The 22,263-nt window shown below is 37.7% G+C and overlaps 1 protein-coding gene across 2 annotated transcripts in view; it reads right to left on the bottom strand.

Moving 5' to 3' along the window:
- CATSPERE (catsper channel auxiliary subunit epsilon) overlaps positions 1-22,263 on the bottom strand; it is a 172,688-nt gene that overhangs the window by 48,316 nt on the left and 102,109 nt on the right. Inside the window, exons 10-12 of one of the 2 annotated variants that reach the window (XM_088016862.1) lie at positions 12,819-12,825; positions 7,854-8,320; positions 656-1,098 (exon numbers count right to left, since the gene is read on the bottom strand). In XM_088016862.1, the coding sequence (XP_087872988.1) occupies positions 656-1,098; positions 7,854-8,320; positions 12,819-12,825 (917 nt within the window). Of the gene's footprint in view, positions 1-655; positions 1,099-7,853; positions 8,329-12,818; positions 12,826-22,263 lie in introns of both variants that reach the window. The other variant, XM_088016863.1, reaches the window with a different exon arrangement.

Below are 22,263 nucleotides of genomic sequence, written 5' to 3'. Positions count from 1 at the left end.
ACCACCTCATGAATGAATCCAGACAGATGAAACCAGCACTATCGCCCAGCTATCACAACCCAAATTATTGACAAATAGAACTGGGTGCTGTTTGAAGCTGTCAGGTTTTGGGGTGGTGTTATATAGTACAAAAGATAGCAGAGAGAAGTCTACACAAAGCCATGTGTTTAAAAAAAAAAGGAAGCAAAAAATACAATTGACAATCAAAGATTTCTGCAGGAGAGTGCTTTTAGGCGGCAAAGATATTTGCCTTGGATATTGAAAGTGAAAATTGTGGCTCAGGAGTTAATGGCTTATCATATTACTATTTATTAAAAACTTGTATATTTCTCAACATTTTCTAAGCTAAACCTAGAAAGAAAGTCTGTTTTAAATGTTTATAAATATATGTATATATATATATTTATAACAGATGAAGAAAGTTTCAATTTCTTTTCAAATCAAACATTTTTTACCACAATCAGCTAACAGAAATTACTGCAACAAGAGTCAAGATGACATAAAATTAAGGATAAATGTTTGTTATCAGAAAACTTCATTGAATGTCACCGATGATGTTAGATACTATATTTTTTGTGAAAGGATAAAAAAAAGTAAATATTTTAATTTTACATTTTTTACAATCAAATGAATAAATTTTATAATATTAACTTACCGTGGTTTTAGTGCAGTATCCTAGGGCGATTTCATAGTGAATCTGATTTTTCTCTTGTAATATATTTGGGCCGTATGATTCCACAACAATGTACAGACCAACATTTTCTGGATAGACTATTTGAGCCCAAATGGACAGGTTCTGTCCCTTGTCCAAAAAGTAAAAAACATTTAAAATATTATTATGAAATGCCACGTAGGGGCATTTTTCTTTTGAAGTGAAATGTACACTTTGTGATTCCAGTTTTAAAGGATATTCCTGTGGCTGTACTGTGCCATTTTCAAAAACGTATATGAGATATATTTGAGCAGATGAACTCAATAAAATTAATGACTTCATTGTACTATTTGTCCATAAATGTAGTTTTATTGCAGCTCTGATATTGATCTTGAAATAAAACATTATGTTATTTTCCATTTTTACCACAATATTTCCATAATAATCTGGAAAAGAAGGAGAAAAGTTTGTGTTATTCTAAGTAACCATAAATCCATGCACTTTTAACCATAATAATTTCTTTTGTAGTAATGAAGGATTTATCTGTTTTGAGAAAATTAGAGTGTGCAGACACAAACCTGCAACTTTATGTGATGCTGGAGAGCTTCTCTCCCACTTCATAGTAGAACAATTCTTTTCCTGGATATATTTCTTCTTGTACTTATGACATCACTTTATATATGACACCACTTATATAAAAAGCTGGAGTTAGTGCACTAAATAATAATGAGCATAGACATGCAGGAATAGTATTATTAGGAAGCATTGTGCTATAGATGGAATTGTGTCCCCCTCCCCCAAAATGGATAGGTTGAAACCCCAGCTTGCATTGTGACTGTATTTGGTGACAATGTCTTTTGGGAGGTAATGAAGGCTAAACTAGGTCATAAGGGTCCTAGTCCAACATGACTGGTATTCTTGTAAGAGGAGGAAGACATAAGATCTCTCTGTGCATGCAGGCAGGGGATAGGCCATGTGAGGACACAGTAAGAAGGTGGCCCATATCTCCAAGCCAGGAAGAGGGTCCTCACCAGAAACCAACCTTGATATCATCTTGATCTTGGACTTCTAGGCTGCAGAACTGTGAGAACATACATCTCTGTTGTTTAAGCCATGCAGCCCATGACCTCTTGTTATGGTAGTTGTAGCAGACTGTACAACTGGGATAAAGAAATGGGTGTGTGTGTGTGTGTGTGTGTGTGTGTGTGTGTGTGTGTTGGTATGTCTTCAGGTTCACTCTATAAATAATAACCAACTTCCTTCCCTTAACAGAGTATTAGGTCTAAGTCACAGAGGTTCACAGACAATAAGTCTCAAATTCTTTGGTAGTAGCTGTATCTGTAAAATGAACAGTTGGACTAGTTGATTTCATAGCTTTTTTCCAGACACGACATTCTCCGTGGATAGCAAATTAGGGGTATACTTTCCCTAATTTAAAACAACAACAACAACAACACTTTAAGGGGACTGACTAAAAGGAGGAAGTTCAATTCATAGAGTGAGGAAGGTTCAGAGTGTATTGTGCTTATGCATCTTACATTTGAAATTTGAATAAATAAGTGGCATTTTCGCAAATTACTGTAAAACTCCTAAATCAGCAATGTCAATTGTTGTTAGGATCAGAATACTTTAATGAGACATCACTGTCCACATACATGTCCTTATAACCTTAAGCTCTCATGTAGTGATGATGTTGTCAGTAGGGTCCAACCATATGATAATGCTGGTGAAATTGTTATGTTGATTGGTAAGGTTAATATGCAGCTCGGAATAATTTTCAGAGTGTTTTAGTATAATTGCAAGGGTAAAATGCCCTTCCTGCTGAGGCAACATACACGGGGCATCAAACCCCAGCACTAACATGTCGGTGACTTGGGAAGTTGAGGTACTTTGGGCAACACAGTGACGAGGTAATTTTTCTCATATAACTTACTTTATAAACTTAATTTTGTTTTGTTTTTCCTCCCTCCAGGCTTACCAAATTCTTGGCCTGCTGTACTTTGTGTGTGTGTTTCTAGAAATTTCACCAGGTAGAAGGAGACAAAATGCAGGCAGCTGACCTAACAAAATCTATCTGGATGTTGAGTGAGAAAAGTACGTGCAGGATACACACAGTGTGATGATACATAAAACTCAAAACCTCACAAAACAAAAAATGTATGTTGCTCTTGGATTTTAGATAATGTCCAGGTCATGTGGTGATGCAGTCCTATCTTTTTCAGCCAGCCTTTTCGGTTGCCACTTTCGGGCTCACATACCACCTAGTGATTCACAACAAATTTCAGTTCTGCAAACTTACCATGTTCTCTCCTGCCTCTGGGTCTTTGCTACTTCAGCTCCCATCCTGACTGTTGATCTAATTTTTCTAATATGTACCCTTTTCCTGTTCTCAGTTGAGAAGGCATTTCCTCTATGCGGGCTTTCCTAATCTCATAAATCTGGACTAGATGTCACTCTCCTGCCTGTCACACTGCTCCTTAAAACATTATTTTTTTAAGATTTATTTATTTTAGAAAGAGAGAGCACAAGGAGGTGAGGGGCACAGAGAGAGGGAGACAAGCAGACTCCCACTGAGCAGGGAGCCTGATGTGGGGCTGGATCCCAGGCCCCTGGGATCATGACCTGAGCTGAAATCAAGAGTCGGATGCTTAACCGACAGAGCCACTCAGGCGCCCTGCTCATTAAAACATTACTAAATGAATTTTGGATTAAATGTGAAGTTAAGATGAAAATTAGGAATTATTTGCAAATGAGATTAAAAACACTATATATAAAGGTTTGTGGATGCAGCTAAAACAACAGTGAGAAGAATGTAGAGTCTTATGTTTATTTGTAGTTTTAAGTGCTTAGAAAACAAGACTGAAAATAAATGAACTAATCATTTACCATAAGAAGCAGGCAACAGACACCAAAGTTATAAAAAGAAAGCACAAGTGAAGATTCAAGAATGACAAAAGCAGAAATTAAGGAATTGAATAGAAAGAAGATTCGATAAACAAGCCAAGAGTTCCTTTCAAAGGAAAAGAAAACAAAACCAAAAAACCATAAGAATAAGAAACAATATTTTGCAAGCCAAAGTAATAAGGGGTGGGGTACAGACAACATCATAAATGAGAAAGGGAATACTATTACAGATGATAAGCAGTCTAAAAATTAAAATGGGAAACTTTGCCAAAAAGTTTATTAGAAAATCCAGATAAAATGAGTGATTTCCTAAGGAAACACAAACTTCTAAAATTGACTAAAGACACCCATCTACACCCGATGTGGGGCTTGGACTCATGGCCCCAAGATCAAGAGTCGCATGCTCCATCAACTGAGTCAGCCAGGCACCCTCATGACAACTTTTAAATAGTGGGTTGAGAAATGGAAATGCTGCAGGCTGAAGGCTTTTAAATTCAACTTTCATATGCTTATGGACAGGTTAGACTTTTTATTTCAGCATTTCCAAATGGCTCTCGGTAAAACATTCAGCCTTCTAGGTCCCTCTAAAACTTATCCCCTGTTGATTATTCTAACTTTATCTCCTTATCACTGTGGCCAGTGGCCTTATAAAAACACAAATATGATTCTGCTTCTCTTTTGCTCAAAACTCTTTAAAACCCTATATGGGCCTTAGGAGAAGGTCTGATTTCTTCACATGGCTTATGAGGACTCTCATAACCTGAACTTGATTTCTCCAGGAGAGATTTCTCCTTTTTCTCTATGGAGAACTCTGTTTCAGCAGTGAATTGTCTTTCAAGGCCTGTATTGTACCCTGTTGTCTCTGTCTCTGGGTTGTTGGGCACCCCATCCCCACTGTTGTCTTCACTGCCTAACTAACCTCTACCCATTCAGCAGGACTCAGCTTAGACAGCACTTCTTCAAGGAAGCCTTCTGTACCTCCCTCTCCCCTAGATTGGGTAAGGTACTCGATCTGTGTGCCTCTCTAGCACCTGATGTTGGCTCTGTCATAGCATTAGCCATGTTGCTTTATCGCATGTTTGTCTTTACCCTTTGCGATTTTGTAAACTCTGAAACAGTGGGAATTCTGGGCCTTCTGGGTGGCTCAGTTGGTTAAGCATCTGAATCTTGGTTTCAGCTCAGGTTGTGATCTCAGGGTTGTGAGCCCTGCGTGGGGCTCCATGCTCAGTATAGAGTCTGCTTAAGATTCTTTCTGCCCTCCCCCCTGCCCTTATACAAACACACTCTCTCTCTCAAATCAATCAATCAATCAATCAATCAATCTTTAAAAAAAAGAAGAAGAAGAAAGGGTGGGAATTGTGTCCAATTTCTACGCTATCTCCACCTCCCTGCAGAGCGCTTTACCAATAGTGCATGTTCAATGAATATTTGTTCATCCATTTATTCAAAAAAGGACCTATTATATATTATTTTAGACACTGTGGGCAAAGCGGCAAATATAACAAAGTCACACAGAGCTTGTTTTTTCATGGAAGATTCAGTGAATTTAGAATAAGCACACATGTAGTTTGTTAGGTAATGAGAAGCTCTGTGAACAAAACAAAGTGTAAGGGCCAGAGCACGGGAGCTAGGGCAGGGTCAGGGAAGAGCTCCCCAATCAGGTGGCATTTGGACTCAAACCTGAATTAAATGTAAGAGTCATGCAGACATCAAAGTGAAGAATTATCTGGCATATGAAACAGTAGCTATCCAAGGAATAGCAAAGAGCCCAGTCTGCAACGAGGTAACAGCAAACAGAGGGTTAAGTGACAGGAGAGGACATCAGAGTCTGGAGTCACACCACATACTGCTTTTCAGGCCATAGTAAGGGTGTTGGATTTTATCCAAATCCAAAGTGATATAGAAAGCCGAATGAGGGTTTTAAGCTGAGGAATAATGTGATTTTTGCATATGTTTTCAAAGGCTAACATTAGCTGCTAGGTGGACTCTAATGGTGGGGCTTGGGGTGGAAGGGTGGAGGCAGGGAGAGCATGTAAAAAGCTCTTGCATGTATGGGCTGGAGAGGACACTGGCTTGGACTGGAGTGGGACTGGTGGAAGGGGGTTGGCTTTTAGGTAGACGTTTTAGATAGAGCCAAGTGGAGCTGCCCAGGGATTAGTTGTGGGATGTGAAAGGGAAGGATTCAAGGATGAGGTCAAGGTTTTTGTAGCTGGAAAGGCTGGAAGAGGTGATATTTACTCGATAGGAAAGGACTAGGCAAGGAACAGGTTGAGGTAGGAGTGAGACTCAGGGACTCATTCTTGGATGTTAAATCTGAGATGCCTACTAGTCATCCAAGTGAAGGTATCCCAGAGGCAGTTGGGAATAGGAGCTTGGAGTCAGGATAGGAGTCATGGCCGGAGGGCAGAGTGCATGGAAACAGAGCTCCAGAAGATGTCTGAAAACTAGACCCTGAGGTACTTCTCCATTTGGGAATCAGGAAGATGAGGGATCAGGGAAAGAGGCTGAGGAGGCATAGCTAGTGAAGTAGCAGGAAGGGCAAAAAAGTGACACCTCAGAAGTCAGGTGACAAAAAGTTATTTCAAGAATCAGGCCCTGCTAGGGTCACCTGGGTGGCTCAGTCGGTTAAGCGTCTGCCTTCGGCTCAGCTCATGATCCCAGGGTCCTGAGATCGAGCCCCACATCAGGCTCCCTGCTCAGTGGGGAACCTGTTTCTCCCTCTTTCTCTGCCTGCTGCTCCCCCTGCTTATGCTCTCTCCCTCTCTGTCAAATAAATAAAATCTTTGGGGGAAAAAAGGAATCAGGCCCTGCTGAATGCCAGCTCATGGAGGATGGCTGAAAATTGGCCAATGGGTTAGCGAAGTGGAGGTTGTTAAGAACCCTGACAAGAGCACTTCCCATGGAGTATTTGATTAGAGTGGCTTCAAGATAAAGGGAGGAAAGATGAAGAAGTGAAACTAGGCAATATTTTTTAGAGTTTTGTTGTAAAGGGGAGCATAAAAATCAACTGGTTGGGAGTGATAGGTTGCCAGGTGATAGGCATCAAGAAAGACAAGGGGCGCCTGGGTGGCTCAGTTGGATAAGCATTTGACTCTTGATTTCAGCTCAGGTCATGATCCCAGAGTTGTGGGATTGAGCCCTGTGTCAGGCTCTGGGCTCAGTGTGGAGTCTGCTTGTCACTCTCCCTCTGCTCCTCCCCCTGCTCACACTCTCTCTCTCTATTTAATAACAAATAAATAAAATCTTTTAAAAGAAAGAATTACAGCTACATTTCCTTTAAATTCCATGGTTAGGGCTATCTCCTAACCACACTTTTTGAGGATTGAACTTCTTATTTCTTTGCATTGCCTATAATGTTTAGTATACTACCTCGGGAATAATAAGATTCAGAATAACTACTGTTAGCTGAAGGTTTACCACATGTCCAGTTTTATTCTAAACATTTTACTTACAATCCCTTATCCAATCAACACAACCACCCTATATTCTAGATTGGAAAATGAGACTTGCAAAGGTTCAATGACTTGCTCCTGGTTAGGAATATGGATGGGTCCATTCAACTCTACAACACCTGCTATAGGTTGAATTGTGTCCCTTAGGGAACGATGTTGACATTCTAATTCCCAGTATTACTTCAGAATGTGACCTTATTTGGAAATAGGATCAGTACAGAGGTAATCAGTTAAGATGAGGTCCCACTGGAGTAGGTTGGGCCCTGTGTCCTTGCAACAAGATGGCATGTGAGGACACAGGGAGAATGCTATGTTGTGATGAAGGCAGAGGTTGGAATGATGCAGCTGCAAGCCAAGGAATGGCAAGGTTTGCCAGCAAGCCACCAGAAGCTAGGAGGAAGCAATGAGAGAGCCCCCCTCTTTGGGTTTCAGAAGGAACATGGCATTGCTGACAACTTGAATGGGGACTTCAACTCTCTAAAACTGAGACAATAAATTTCTGTTGTTTTAAGCTACCCAGTTTGTGGTAGCTCTAGGGAGCCCTAGGAAATGAAGACAACACCATATCACCTCCTGCACTGAAAATGCTTGTGTAGGTTGTTAGTTAGTATCTGCTGAATGATCAAAATGAATCTATGGGAAAAACCCAAAACTTGAGTTTGCCATTTCACTATGTGAGATAACCCTAGTAGAACTTAAAAAGATATCCATTTTTAGGTGGTAAAAAATGCACTTTTACCTACCAAAAGCATCATATATGAGTGTATTTATAATTGTTACATCTTCATAAGGAAGATGTCTACTATAAAATTTAGAATAATTTTTGCAGAATGAGAATGTCTCACCTATGAAAATATCATGAATAATGCTGTTATGTGATAATCTTGATAGATTTCCAAATTCTGTAGGTGTTTGTAAAACTCCCGTCTCGGTGAAATTGTGATAACAATAGTAGATCCGATGTTTGTCCCGCAGTATTAAATCTGGCAGTGCTGCGTATATAAAATGTGGGGTTAAAAAACTGTCAGTAGAGACATCTAATGCAAAGTCTTGGTACATCCACTCTTCTGTATCTTCATTGTATATTACCACGTAAATTGTTTTGTTGATGTTACACGCAGTGCAGTAATTTAATAATAAGGCAAGTTCCAAAGGGTGTCCTGGATACTCGACATTGTGTATAGTCAGTGTAGCAGCTGATGATATATTTAGAAGATTTTTCAGTTTTTCAGTAGTTATTATTTTGACAAATTTAAGAAAAGTATATCCAAGATAAACTTCATTTTCTGTCCAGATTGCCATGCTACTTCTTCTTTTAGCCTATAACAAAATAGAAAATAATTAGAAGATCTTTGGTTTTAGGGACATTCCTAACAATTCTGGTCTTCTAATTTGCTATATTTAAAATGTAGTAACTACTAAGGTTTAGCTTTTAGTGTATTTCTGAATAATACTCCAGGCATTGAAATATATCACATAGAAATATATGTATTCATAAGTATAAATCATTTCAGCAATTTTATTCTTTGATATATATATATATAGAATATATATATATTCTATCTGTAGAAATAATTCATCTTAATTCCCTTTTAAACTGACCCTCAGAGAATATCAGCCTTCTCTTTTCTTATGTATTTATCCACTCTGGCCACGAGTGCCCCTTCCATGTTCATTACTGTCAAGATATAAAGACACTTCAAACATTAAGTTATTTTTGGAATTATAGTTTCCTTGGATATGGGATAAAGAGAAGACAGAACTGAAAACCTTAGACAAATCAATACCACCCTTTTATGAACACAGGCTGTTAGAGAGGAAGGCCACTGAGAGACTGCTATGTCTGAAATTCATTGGGCCTAATTTCATTTAGAGATCCAAGGTCCCCCTTTTTCTCTATCTCTCCTTCCCAACTGTTTCTAATTCTTAGAGATTTTTACTTAACATGTAACTTCTATGTTCATGACGACCAAAAGGAGTCTCTTGGGCACGTCTTGTCTCCTTAAGTTTATGTAATGTACACATATTTAGTAATGGATATACTCAAACAGGATGTAGACAGATATCAAACTGGTAACCAAAGAAACAGACTATTTGGTAAAGAGTCATTTCAGTAAAAAGTCATTTTATCAAATGAAGATTCAATTTTAAGTCTAGAGTTTATGTTGCTTTAAATGAGTGTGAGACAATCCTTGAAGAGGAAATATATTAGTAACAAAATGATGAGCCCTTCATAGAAAAGACACATAGTTATTTTTATTCTTGGCAGAGGGATGGGAATCCATCATAAATATGACAGATGGGAATTCCAAGGAATGAGTTTTTACCCACCACAAACTTTCCCATAGATCTTCACTTAGTGAAGTGAAGCCAAAAGCTTTTGGGACAAGGCAGGGGAGCTGATAGATTCCCCTGAGGCATTCAGGCCTCTCCCAAATATAAAGCAGTAATCCTCTGAAGACAAGGAGGGGGCAGGCATCAAGGCAGCAAAGTTGAGAGAAATCCGTCTGCATTCTGGATTCTCAGCTACCATAGGCTGGGAGTGGGTAAGAGAGCTGAGGGAAACTCTCCCTCTGACACATGGTTGGCCTTTACAGACTCAGGACAGGGAAGCAACAGCGTGAGATAGAGAGATCTCCCAAAGCATGAAAATCTGGAGCAAGATGAGAGAGGAAAGAATCCCTCAGTGATCAAAAAGTTGGCGGGCTAGGCTGTAGAGCAGAGACAGCTCTCCTGGGTTTGGAAAGGTGGTGGCCAGTTGTAAAGTACGAAGAGATCTCTGGAATCTTGTCAGTGTTAAGAACCCAAGCGTGGCTAAAGAGAAAAAAACTCATAAAAATGCTGAAGAACCTAGTGGAAAAGATGGGCAACATGAGGGCAGAGATAGGGAATTTCAGCTGAGATATGTAAATGATAAAAAATAAGTGAAAATGCTAGATATAAAAAATATGATATCAGGAATAAAAAAATTATTTGATGGATTCAAGAGTAAAGTGGGAAAAGCCAAGTAGATAACTTGAAGACAGTTTAATATACAAACAGAAATACAAAGAAAGAAGTAGGGTTAAAAAAAGAATAAATAGATTGAGATCTGTGGGACAATATTAAACAGTATCATATATGTGTTTTTAAACTCCTAGAAGGAAAGTAAAAACAGAATGGTGCAGAAGAAATATTTGAAGAGATAATGTCCAAGAACACCCCTAAATGAACGAATGACATTATCCCAGAAATCCAAGAAGCTCCCTTGAACCACAAACAGGATACATACAAGGAAATCACACCTAATCACATAATAGAAGTGCTGAAAACCAAAGATAAAGAGCAAATTCTGAAAGCAGCTACAGATAAAAAGATACATTGTATATGTGAGAACAACGGCATGAATAATGGCTGACTTCTTACCCAAAATGGTAAGAGGCCATAAGATAATGGAATGATGTTTTTATAAATTACTTTAAAAACAACAAAAACCAGCTGTCATCCTATAATTCTGTATTCAGTGAAAAATATCCTTCAAAAATGAAGGGAAAAAAGACTTTTATACAGACAAATGCTGAGAAAACTTATTATACAAGAAAATTCAAAGACATTCTTCAGGCTGAATGGAAATGAGTTCGGGAAGAACTCTGGATATGCAAACAGAAATAAAGCATACTCAGGAGGATATGTATATATAAAAGACGTATTTTGTTACCACCTGATATTTATATACCTATATATCTTTATGACAATTGACATTTTTAAAGATTTATTTATTTATTTGAGAGAGAGAGAGAGCACAAGCAGGAAGGGTGGGGGAAGAGGGAGAGAGAATCTCAAGCAGACTCCAGGTTGAATGGGGAGCCCAACTCGGGGCTTGATCTCATGGCCCTGAGATTATGAACCAAAACCAAGATTCTAACATTTAATTGACTGCACCACCCAGGTGCCCCATATGACAACTGACTTTTTAAAGCAAAAATATTAACAATGCATTGAGATTTATAGCATATTTAGAAGTAAAATATGAGATAAGAGTACAAAGGGTGGGTGGGGTATAAATGAAATCATATAGTTATAAGTTTCTTAACACTGTTGTGAAGTGTATATTTGGAATTAGACTCTGATAAATTAAAGATGATTGTTGTATAGCCAAGTGCAACCACTAAAAACTAGTTTTGAATAAAAAAGAATCAACACAGTAGAAAACACAGAGATACTGAAAAATACATGATTCATTCAGAAGACAAGAAAAGAGAAACAAAAGAACAGGTGAGATTTATAGAAAACAAATACAAAGATGGTAGACCTAACTCCAACCATAGCAATAGTTACGTTAAATCTAAGTGGACTGAATACTAGAACTTTAAGGCACGTGTTGTCACAGTGGAGAAGAAGGAAGACTGCAGTTTATAAGAACTATAAAGCCACAGATAGGTTGATAGTAAAAGGATCAAATACAACCATACACCATATAAGCATGAAACATAAAAAAGCTAGTGCATACCCTCTAAAAGAGTTCAGATAGTAAGATTGAACACACCAAAAATTGGTGAGATATGGAACTAAATGAAAAAAGCTGCTTTAAATATTTTGTCTTAATTACTATAGCTTTATAATAAAGTTTGATATGTGATAGAATACTCTGCTACTCCATCCCCTTCCAACCCTCAGCCCTTTACTCTTTCATATATACTTTAGAATCAGTGTATTGAGCTCCACAAAGTAACATTGCAAATTTGATTAGAATTGCATCAAATCTATATAGATAAATCTGGGAAGAACTGAAAAGCTTTTAATATTCTGTATTCTAATCCATGAACATGATATAGCTAGCTATGTATTAAGATCTTTATTAATACTTTTTTAAAGCTTTTTATTTATTTATTTGAGAGAGAGAGAATGAGAGAGAGAGAGCACGAGCGGGAAGAGGGTCAGAGGGAGAAGCAGACTCCCTGCTGAGCAGGGAGCCCGATGTGGGACTCGATCCTGGGACTCCAGGATCATGACCTGAGCCGAAGGCAGTCGCTTAACCAGCGGAGCCACCCAGGCGCCCTTTATTAATATTTTGATAATATTTTATTTTTATCTTAACCAAGATCTTATACACTTTTAGTGGCATTTATTTTTTTATATTTTTAAAGATTTTATTTATTTGTTTGACAGAGAGACAGCGAGAGAGGGAACACAAGCAGGGGGAGTGGAAGAGGGAGAAGCAGGCTTCCCACGGAGCAGGGAGCCCGATGCGGGGCTCCATCCCAGGACCCTGGGATCATGACCTGAGCCGAAGGCAGACGCTTAACGACTGAGCCACCCAGGCACACCCAGTGGGATTTATTTTTAGATATCTGTATTTTTTTTGTTTTATCTTGAATTTCCTTATGACTTTTAGAATCAACTCTCAATTTCTATTGTGTATATGAGAACAAAGACATGAATAATGGCTGCCCACTGGGATTGTTATGATGTGTGCTGAATTTCTCAAGTATAGACATCTTAACTGTAGAGAGTCTTCTCACCCATGAACCAATCTCTCCATTTAAGTCTTTTATTTCACTCAGTAATGTTTTGTAGTCTTGTGTGTGTGTGTATGTGTGTGTGTGTGTGTGTGTGTGTGTGTGTGTGGTATATGTGTGGTGTCTGTGGTATGTGTGTGTGGTATGATTTTTTTAAAGTTTTAATTTAAATTCCAGTTAGTTAACATACAGTGTAATATTAGCTTCAGGTGTATGATATAGCTCTTCAACACTTCCATACATCACCTGGTGCTCTTCATGACAAGTGCACTCCTTAATTCCCATCACCTATTTCACCTATCGCCCCACCACCTGCCCTCTGGTAACCATCAGTGTGTTCTCTGTGATTAAGTGTCCGTTTCTTGGTTTGGCCCCCCCCACCCTTTTTTCCCCTTTGCTTTCTCCCAATGCGTGATATTTTTGATCGGGTGACAGAAATTGTGACTATTACCTTGTTGAGTGCTGAATATTTTTTATAAATATGCTTGAGTTTTGTTCTGAGATTTAATTAAGTTACTGGGAAACATTTGAATCCTTCTGGGTCTTGTTTTTAAGATTTGTTAGATAGTCTGGTGATATTTATTCCTCAGTACTGAGGCAAGACTTTTAGAGCACTCTACCCAATGCCCCATGAATCACTATGAGCATTTTCAATTTGGCTGGTTAGAAGAGGTCCTATTCCCATCCCTGTGTAAGTTATCAATTCTATTCCCCTGCCCATTCAGTCATCCCTTTCCCCAGATTGGACAGTTTCCCCACATCCATACACTTATTAGTACTCTGCTGAATACATGAGGGGAACCCTTTGCACATCTCTGGAATTCTGTGTGCAGCTCTTTCATTGCTGATATTCTGCTTTGCAAACTCCAGCCACCTGTTCTCTCCTGTCAGCTCCACTTCTGAACTCAGGGAATCTGCTAAACTCTGCTTGAGTTTCCCATGTCCTTGTTCCATAATCTGGGAACTTTCTCAGGAGGTTAATCTAGGGCTCATCTTGATTTACAATGTCTTGAGAGGGATCATTTCATACATTTTGTTCAGTTTTTGTGTGTGTGTGTATTATGCAGGAAGGTAAATATATAGTCCCTGCTTTTTAACTTCATCTTGACCAGAAGTGGAAGTTTCTAATATAAAAATTTAATGCTATAAATTTCCCTCTAAGAACTGCTTTAGCAGCATTCCATAAAATTTGATACCTTATACTCTTATTTTCATTCAGTTAAAAGACTTTTTAAATTCCCTTAAAATGTCCTATTTAACACAAATCATTTAGAAGTGTACTGTTTAATTTCCAAGAATTGGGATATTTCCAGATATATTTCTGTTATTGATTAATTCCATTGTGGTTAGAGAACATTCTGTAGTTGATTTAAATTCTTTCAAATTTGTTGAGGTTTGTTTAATGCCTCCGTATATGGTCTATCTTGATAAATGTTCCATGAACACTTGCCAAGAATATGTATTCTGCTGTTGTGGGTAAAATGTTCTATACATTTTAATTAGATTCAGTCAGCTGCTCAGTACTTCTATCCCCTTGCCTATTTTCTGCTATTCTATTTTCAACTGTACTTAGGATTTGTTAATTTCCTCTTTTAATTCCATCAGTTTTGATATGGTTTTAATATGTCGTATTTTGATTTTCAGTCAGTTAAATATTATTTCTAATTCCCTTGAAAATGTCTTTGTCCAAAGGGTTATTTAGACATTTATTTGTAAATTTTCAAATACCTGAGGGTTTTCTAGATATATTTTTTAAAAAATTGATTTCTAGTTTAATTCTGTTAAGATCAGAGAACGTACTTTGACTTCTATTCTTTTAAATATATTAAAATTTGTTTTATGTTCCAAAATATAGTCTATCTTGGTTAATATTCCATGTCTACTTGAAAAGAATGTGCTTCCTGCTGTTGATAGGTGGAGTATATTCTACAAATGTACTATTAGATCAACAGATAGTATTACTCTTGGGTCAGCAAACTTTTTCTGGAAAGGGCCATATAGTAAATATTTTAGGTTTTGGGCCACATAGTCTCTGTTGGAAATTTTCATCAGTGCTATTGTGCAAAAGCAGGCAGAGATAATACATAAACAAATGAGCATGGCTGAGTTCCAATAAAGCTATTTACAAAAAAAGGTGGCAGAGTGGATTTGACTGATGAGCAATAATTTTCTGACCCCTGCTGTTTCTTTGTACATTTTTGGAATTTTGTGCTTGTTTTATCTATTCCTGAAGAAGGAGTGTGGAAATCTTCCAAACAATTTGTTGATTTATCTATTTCTTTTTTCCATTCAATTAATTTTGTTTCTTGTATTTTGAAGATTTGTTGTTAGGTGTATCACATTTAGGATTGTTATGTCTTCTTGATGAATTGGTCCTTTTATCATTATATAATGTCCTTCTTTATCCCTGAGTATTTTCCTAGCTTATTTGATATTAATAAAGCCATTCTATCTTTCTTTTTTTTTTAAGATTTTATTTATTTATTTGAGAGACGGAACACGATTGTGGGGAGAGGAGGCAGAGGGAGAGGGAGAAGCAGACTCCCTGCTGAATAGAGAGCCTGATGGATCCCAGGACCCCGGGATCATGACCTGAGCTGAAGGCAGGCACTTAACCAACTGAGCCACTCAGGTGCCCTCTCTTTCTTTTAACTAGTGTTTTTATGATATAGCCTTTTCCAATATTTTACTTTTAATTCAACTGCATCATTTTATTTTAAATGAATTTCTCATAGAATGTATACAGTTTGGTCTTTTTTAAAAAATCCAATTTATTCATCAATTGATGGACACTTGGGCTGTTTCCATAATTTGGCTATTGTCAACAATGCTGCTATAAACATTGGGGTACGTGTATCCCTTTGAATTAGTGTTCTTGTATTCTGTGGGTAAATGCCCAGTAGTGAAATTGTTGGATCATAGAGAAGTTCTATTTTTAACGTTTTTTATTTTTATTTTTTTAAACATTTTTTATTTATTTGACAGAGAGAGCACAAGCAGAGGGAGAGAGAGGGAGAAGCAGACTCCCTGCTGAGCAAGGAGCCCGATGTGGGACTCGATCCCAGGACCCTGGGATCACGACCCGGGCTGAAGGCAGCTGCTTAACCGACTGAGCCACCCAGGCGTCCCTATTTTTAACGTTTTTTAAAAGATTTTATTTACTTATTTGAGAGAGAGATAGAGAGAGAGAACACAAGAGGGGGTAGGGTCAGAGGGAGAAGCAGGCTTCCCGTGGAGTAGGGAGCCCGATGTGGGACTCTATCCCAGGACTCTGGGATCATGACCTTGAGCCGAAGGCAGTCACTAAACCAACTGAGCCACCCAGATGCCCCTATTTTTAACTTTTTGAGGAACCTCCATACTGTTTTCCAGAGTGGCTGTACCAGTTTGCATTCTCACCAACAGTGCAAGAGGGTTCCCCTTTCTCCACATCCTTGCCAACACCTGTTGTTTCTTGTGTTGTTTATTTTAGCCATTCTGATGGGTGTGAGATGATATGTCATTGTAGTTTTGATTTGTATTTCCCTGGTGATGAGTGATGTTGAGCATCTTCTCAAGTGTCTGTTGGCCATCTGGTTGTCTTCTTTGGAAAAATGTCTGTTCATATCATCTGCCCATTTTTAAATTGGATTATTCATTTTTTTGGGTGTTGAGTTTTATGACTGATGAATGGATAAAGAATTTGTGGCATACACACACACACACACACACACACACACACAATGGAAATGGAACATTACTCAGCTATAAAAAAGAATGAAATCTTGCCATTTGCAATGATATGGAAGGAGCTAGAGAGTATTATGCTAAGTGAAATTAGTCGGAGAAAGACAAAAACCATATGATTTCGTTCATATGTGGAATTTAAGGAACAATACAAATGAGCAAAAGGAAAGAAAATAGAGAGAGAGAGAGAGGCAAACCAAGACAATCTAATGGTTATCAGAGGGGAGGTGGGTGGAGAAATGGGTGAAATGGGTGAAACTCAGGACCCTGAGATCAAGACCTGAGCCAAGATCAAGAGTTGGGATGCCCAACCGACTGAGCACCCAGGTGCCCCCAAATAACTGGAACATCAAAAACTTTAAAAAATATATCCAATTTGACAATTGACACCTTTTAATTAGTGCTCTGGCCATTTAAATTTAATGAAATTATTGATACATTTCTATATAGCTCTACCATTTTATTAGTTTGTATTCTCTGTTTTTGTCCCAGTGTTTCCCCTTTCTGCCTTCTTTTGGATTATTTGAAAAAAATATTTTTAGTATTCCATTTTAATTTATATATTGATCATATACTTTTAAAAAATATTTTATTTATTTATTTGACAGAGAGAGACACACAGCGAGAGAGGGAACACAAGCAGGGGGAGTGGGAGAGGGAGAAGCAGGCCTCCCGCGGAGCACTGAGCCCAATGCGGGGCTCAATCCTAGGACCCTGGGATCATGACCTGAGCCAAAGGCAGATGCTTAACGACTGAGCCACCCAGATGCCTGATCATATACTTTTTTAAATGTTGCTCTAGGGGTTACAATTTATGCCCTTACTTTTCACAACCTGCTTAGAATTAATACTTTAACATTTCAAGTGGAATAAAGAAAACTCACTACTCCATAGGTTCCTTTATCCTTCCTCATTTATGTTGTAATTGTCCTATATGTCAAGATACATTAAAAGCCCCACTAGAAGATATTTATGTTTTAAGTTTTGCTTTTATACATATTTGCTGTCAACTTATCTTAAGGAACTTAAGGGTGTAAAAATAATCTATTTACCCAAATAAGTACCATTTCTCTTGTTCTTTATTGATTCCTGACTTTTTAAATTTTCTATTTCCTTTCCACCTAATAAGCTTCATTTGGCATTTATTTCTTTTAGAACAGGTCTGCTGGTAACAAATTCTCTTAGTTTTCTTTCATCTAAAAATATCTTTATTTTTCTCCTTAATTCCTGAAAGACATTTTTGTCTAGAAATAGAACTCTAGGTTAATATTTCTTTTCTTTCAGTATTTAATATTATTTCATTGCCTTTTGTCATCTATTGCTACTGATGAGAAATCTGCCATCACTTGAATCATTGTTCTCTATATATGATATGTCATTTTTCTCTGGGTGCTTTCCAGTTTTCTTCCCCTTTGGTTTTCAGTAGTTTATGAATTTCTTTGCAATCATCTTGTTTGGAGTTTGCTGAGTTTCATGACCCCATAAGTTTATATATTTTCCAAATATGGGAAGTTTCTTTTTTTTTTTTTAAAGATTTTATTTATTTATTCATGAGAGACAGAGAGAGAGAGAGAGAGGCAGAGGGAGAAGCAGGCTCCCTAGGAGCAGGGACCCCGATGCGGGACTTGATCCCAGGACCCTGGGATCATGACCTGAGCCGAAGGCAGACGCTTAACCATCTGAGCCACCCAGGCGCCCCAAAATATGGGAAGTTTCTAACCATTAATTATTCTAATATTTTTTCTACATGATACTCTTTTTCCTCTCCTCTTGAGAATTCAGTGACATGAATGCTAGACCTTTTGGTATCATCCCACAGGTCTCTAAGACTTGGTTTAATTTTTTTAAAAGATTTATTCATTTATTTTTTAGAGAGAAAGAGAGGGAGAGGGAGAGAGAGAGCATGGGGGTAGAGGGAGAGGGAGAAAGAGTCTTAAGCAGATGCTGTGCTGAGCACAGAGCCTGACATGGGGCCCAAACTCATGACCCTGAGATCAGACCTGAACTGAAACCAGAGTTGGATACTTGACCAACTGCACCCTCCAGGTGCCCCAGACTTGGTTCAATTTTGACAATGTTTTCTATTGTTTAGATTGGAAATTTTCTATTGATGTAACTCCAGTTTTATTGACTGTTTCCTCTGTCATATCATCTCCATTTTGCTATTGAGCACATCTAATAAGTTTTCGATGCAGTTATTCTATTTATATTCTAAAATATCTGGTTTTGATTCTTTAAAATAGTTTTAAGCATTCTTTTTCTTGAGGATTTTTTCATTGAATGTATATAATTTTAGGTTGAAAATAATTTTATTTCAGTTATTTGAGTATTTTACTATCTTCTGACTTCCACTGGTCTTAATTATTTTATTGCCTTGCTTGTAATTTGTCTTTTCTGTCTGGATAATTTTAATATCTCATTAGTCTTTGACTAACATGCAATTTGTGACCATGCAATTTGATTACTTTGTTCTAAGTGGGTTTTATTTTTTACCATATCAATTGGCATTTATTACTATTTCTGGACTGAGGATTGATATCTTTCTTTAAGTCTGAAAAATTCTCAGTTATTTCCCATCTCTCTAGTTTTTCATTTTGGAATGCCGATTAGATATATGTTGGATCTTCTCTTTTCCATTCTCTCTTTTCTCTCCCTTTTCTTTTTTCTTGTTTTCCATTTCTTTTTCTCTCATTCTTTTATCTTGTTTAATTTCTTCTTATCTAATTTCCAATGCATTAGTTATCTTTGTTGGATCCAATCTTCAATTTAAGCTGTCCATTGAATTTTACATTTCAATTTTCATTAGTTTTACCTAAGCTTATTACATAAAATGTAATATTTTAACATTTATTTTTACATATTAAAATTTTTGAAATACAATTCACACACAGAAAATGGACAGAAAATGGACTGAATAGAAAAATACATGGCTGGAAGGTTTGTGACAAAGCAGAAGTCTGTGTAATGACCTCAGAGATTTAGAAACAGAATATCATCAGAACTCCCAAATGCCACCCATGCTCTCTCCCAGTCACTATTATTTTTCCTTTCCAGGATAACCACTATCCTAAATTTAATAGTAATGACTTTCTTGCTTTTAGTTTTACTAATTGTCTTGCCATTTGGTAGATTCCTTTTTCCCTATGTTTTCCACTTATTTAAATCTATTGAAGATATTTTGTATTTTGTCAACTCCAGTACCTGATGTCCTTGCAGGAATTTTTTTCTATTGTTTAGATTGGAAATTTTCTACTCTTTATTGTTTCTACTCTTTATTGTTTCTGCTGACTCCCATGGCATCTTGTTTCTTTGTGTGTTTTGTTATTTTTTACTGTGAGCTCAATTTTGTCAGAATGTTATCTGTGGGAAATTTTCAAAGCCTGACTTGAGGGTTTATTTCTCCAGAAATTATTGTGTTTACTTCTGCTTGGTGCTAGCCTTAATGGTTTCTGAACTACACAGGTCCTGGGAATCTGGGCCCCAAAGTCCATGTGGGTTGGTTTCTGATCACAAATTCTTTTTTTTTTAAATTAACATATAATGTATTATTTGTTTCAGGGGTACAGGTCTGTGATTCATCAGTCTTACACAATTCACAGTGCTCACCATAGCATATAGCCTCCCCAATGTCCATCACCCAGCCACCCCATCCCTCTCACCCCCCTCCACTCTAGCAACCCTCAGATTGTTTCCTGAGATTAAGAGTCTCTTATGGTTTGTCTCCCTCTCTGGTTTTGTCTTGTTTTATTTTCCCTCCCTTCCCCTATGATCCTCTGTCTTGTTTCTCAAATTCCTCATATCAGTGAGATCATACAATAATTGTCTTTCTCTGATTGACTTATTTCGTTTAGCATAATACCCTCTAGTTCCACCCATGTTGTGGCAAATGGCAAGATTTTTCTTGATGGATGCATAATATTTCATTATACACATACACACACACACACACACACACACACACACACACACACACACACACACCACATCTTCTTTATCCATTCATTTGTTGATGGACATCTATGCTCTGGAAAGTTTGGCTATTGTGGACATTGCCGCTATAAACATTGGGGTGCAGGTGCCCCTTCAGATCACTACATTTTTATCTTTGGGGTAAATACCCAGTAGTGCAATTGCTGGGTCGTAGGGTAGCTCTATTTTCAACTTTTTGAGGAACCTCCATACTATTTTCCAGAGTGGCTGCACCAGCTTGCATTCCCACCAACAGGGTAGGAGGGTTCCCCTTTCTCTGCATCCTTGCCAACATCTGTCATTTCCTGACTTGTTAGTTTTAGCCGTTCTGACTGGTGTGAGGTGGTATCTCATTGAGGTTTTGATTTGTACTTCTCTGATGCCAAGTGATGTTGAACACTCTTTCATGTGTCTATTGGCCATTTGGATGTCTTCTTTGCAGAAATGTCTGTTCATGTCTTCTGCCCATTTCTTGATTGGATTATCTTTGGGTGTTGAGTTTGATAAGTTTTTTTTTTTTAAACTATGTGGATTTTATTTTATTTTTTATTTTTAAAAATTTTATTTATTTGTCAGAGAGAGACAGAGCACAAGCAGGGGGAGAGGCAGAGGCAGAGGGAGAAGCAGGCTCCCCGCTGAGCAAGGAGCCTGATGTGGGACTCGATCCCAGGACCCCGGTCCCATGACCTGAGCCGAAGGCAGCTGCTTACCCGACTGAGCCACCCAGGCGTCCCGAGTTTGATAAGTTCTTTTTAGATTTTGGATACTAGCCCTTTATCTGATACGTCATTTGCAAATATCTTCTCCCATTCTGTCAGTTGTTTTTTGGTTTTGTTGACTGTTTCCTTTGCTGTGCAAAAGCTTTTTATCTTGATGAAGTCCCAACAGTTCATTTTAGCCCTTACTTCCCTTGCCTTTGGCGATGTTTCTAGGAAGAAGTTGCTGCGGCTGAGGTAGAAGAGATTGCTGCCTGTGTTCTCCTCAAGGATTTTGATGGATTCCTGTCTCACATTTAGGTCTTTCATTCATTTTGAGTCTATTTTTGTGTGTGGTGTAAGGAAATGGTCCAGCTTCATTCTTCTGCATGTGGCTGTCCAATTTTCCCAACACCATTTGTTGAAGAGACTGTCTTTTTTCCATTGGACATTCTTTCCTGCTTTGTCAAAGATTAGTTGGCCATAGAGTTGAGGGCCCATTTCTGGGCTCTCTATTCTGTTCCACTGATCTATGTGTCTGTTTTTGTGCCAGTACCATACTGTCTTGAGGATGACAGCTTTGTAATAGAGCTTGAAGTCCGGAATTGTGATGCCACCAACTTTACTTTTCTTTTCAACATTCCTCTGGCTATTCGGGGGTTTTTCTGGTTCCATACAAATTTTAGGATTATTTGTTCCAGTTCTGTGAAAAAAGTTGGTGGTATTTTGATAGGGATTGCTTTAAATGTGTAGATTGCTCTAGGTAGCATAGACATTTTCACAATATTTGTTCTTCCACTTCATGAGCATGGAGCGTTTTTCCATTTCTGTGTGTCTTCCTCAATTTCTTTCATGAGTATTCTGATCACAAATTCTGGAGACAGACTTTTCTTTCCTTCTAAGAATTAAAGCTGAGATAGATTTAATTATGTTGGGGAAATTTTTTAAGGTTCTTGTTTTATGAAAAAATGCTTATCAGATGCTCAGGCCCAAGGCCTTATGTCCACGTACCAGAGGTCTAAATATTTAAGATTAGCACAATATTTAAGATTGGCTTATGCCTCTGGATTAGTGATCTAGGAGTACCCCATTCCTCTCAGGATTTCCCCTACTTCCATACAGGTCCAGCTACATGCTTTAAAAAAGGTTTAAAATTTTACACAACATTTTAGGTGTTTTGTAATGGAATAGCTTTAGGATATCTTATTTGCTATATTGTCAAAAAGAGAAGTTAATTCATTTTTGAGAGCACATAGAATCTTTGTTTGGGAAAAATAATTTTTTGGACCTTTTGCCCATGTCAAGGTAAAACAAAACTCTCATAATATGGCTAAATAAACCTGCATAATAATATACAATATTTATTT

Source organism: Eumetopias jubatus, unplaced genomic scaffold (genome assembly GCF_037043125.1).
Source record: "Eumetopias jubatus isolate StellerSeaLion01/CBP00866 unplaced genomic scaffold, mEumJub1_p1.0 scaffold_12, whole genome shotgun sequence".
Classification (NCBI taxonomy): Eukaryota; Metazoa; Chordata; class Mammalia; order Carnivora; family Otariidae; genus Eumetopias; species Eumetopias jubatus.
This window is presented reverse-complemented; position numbering and strand designations above follow the sequence as displayed.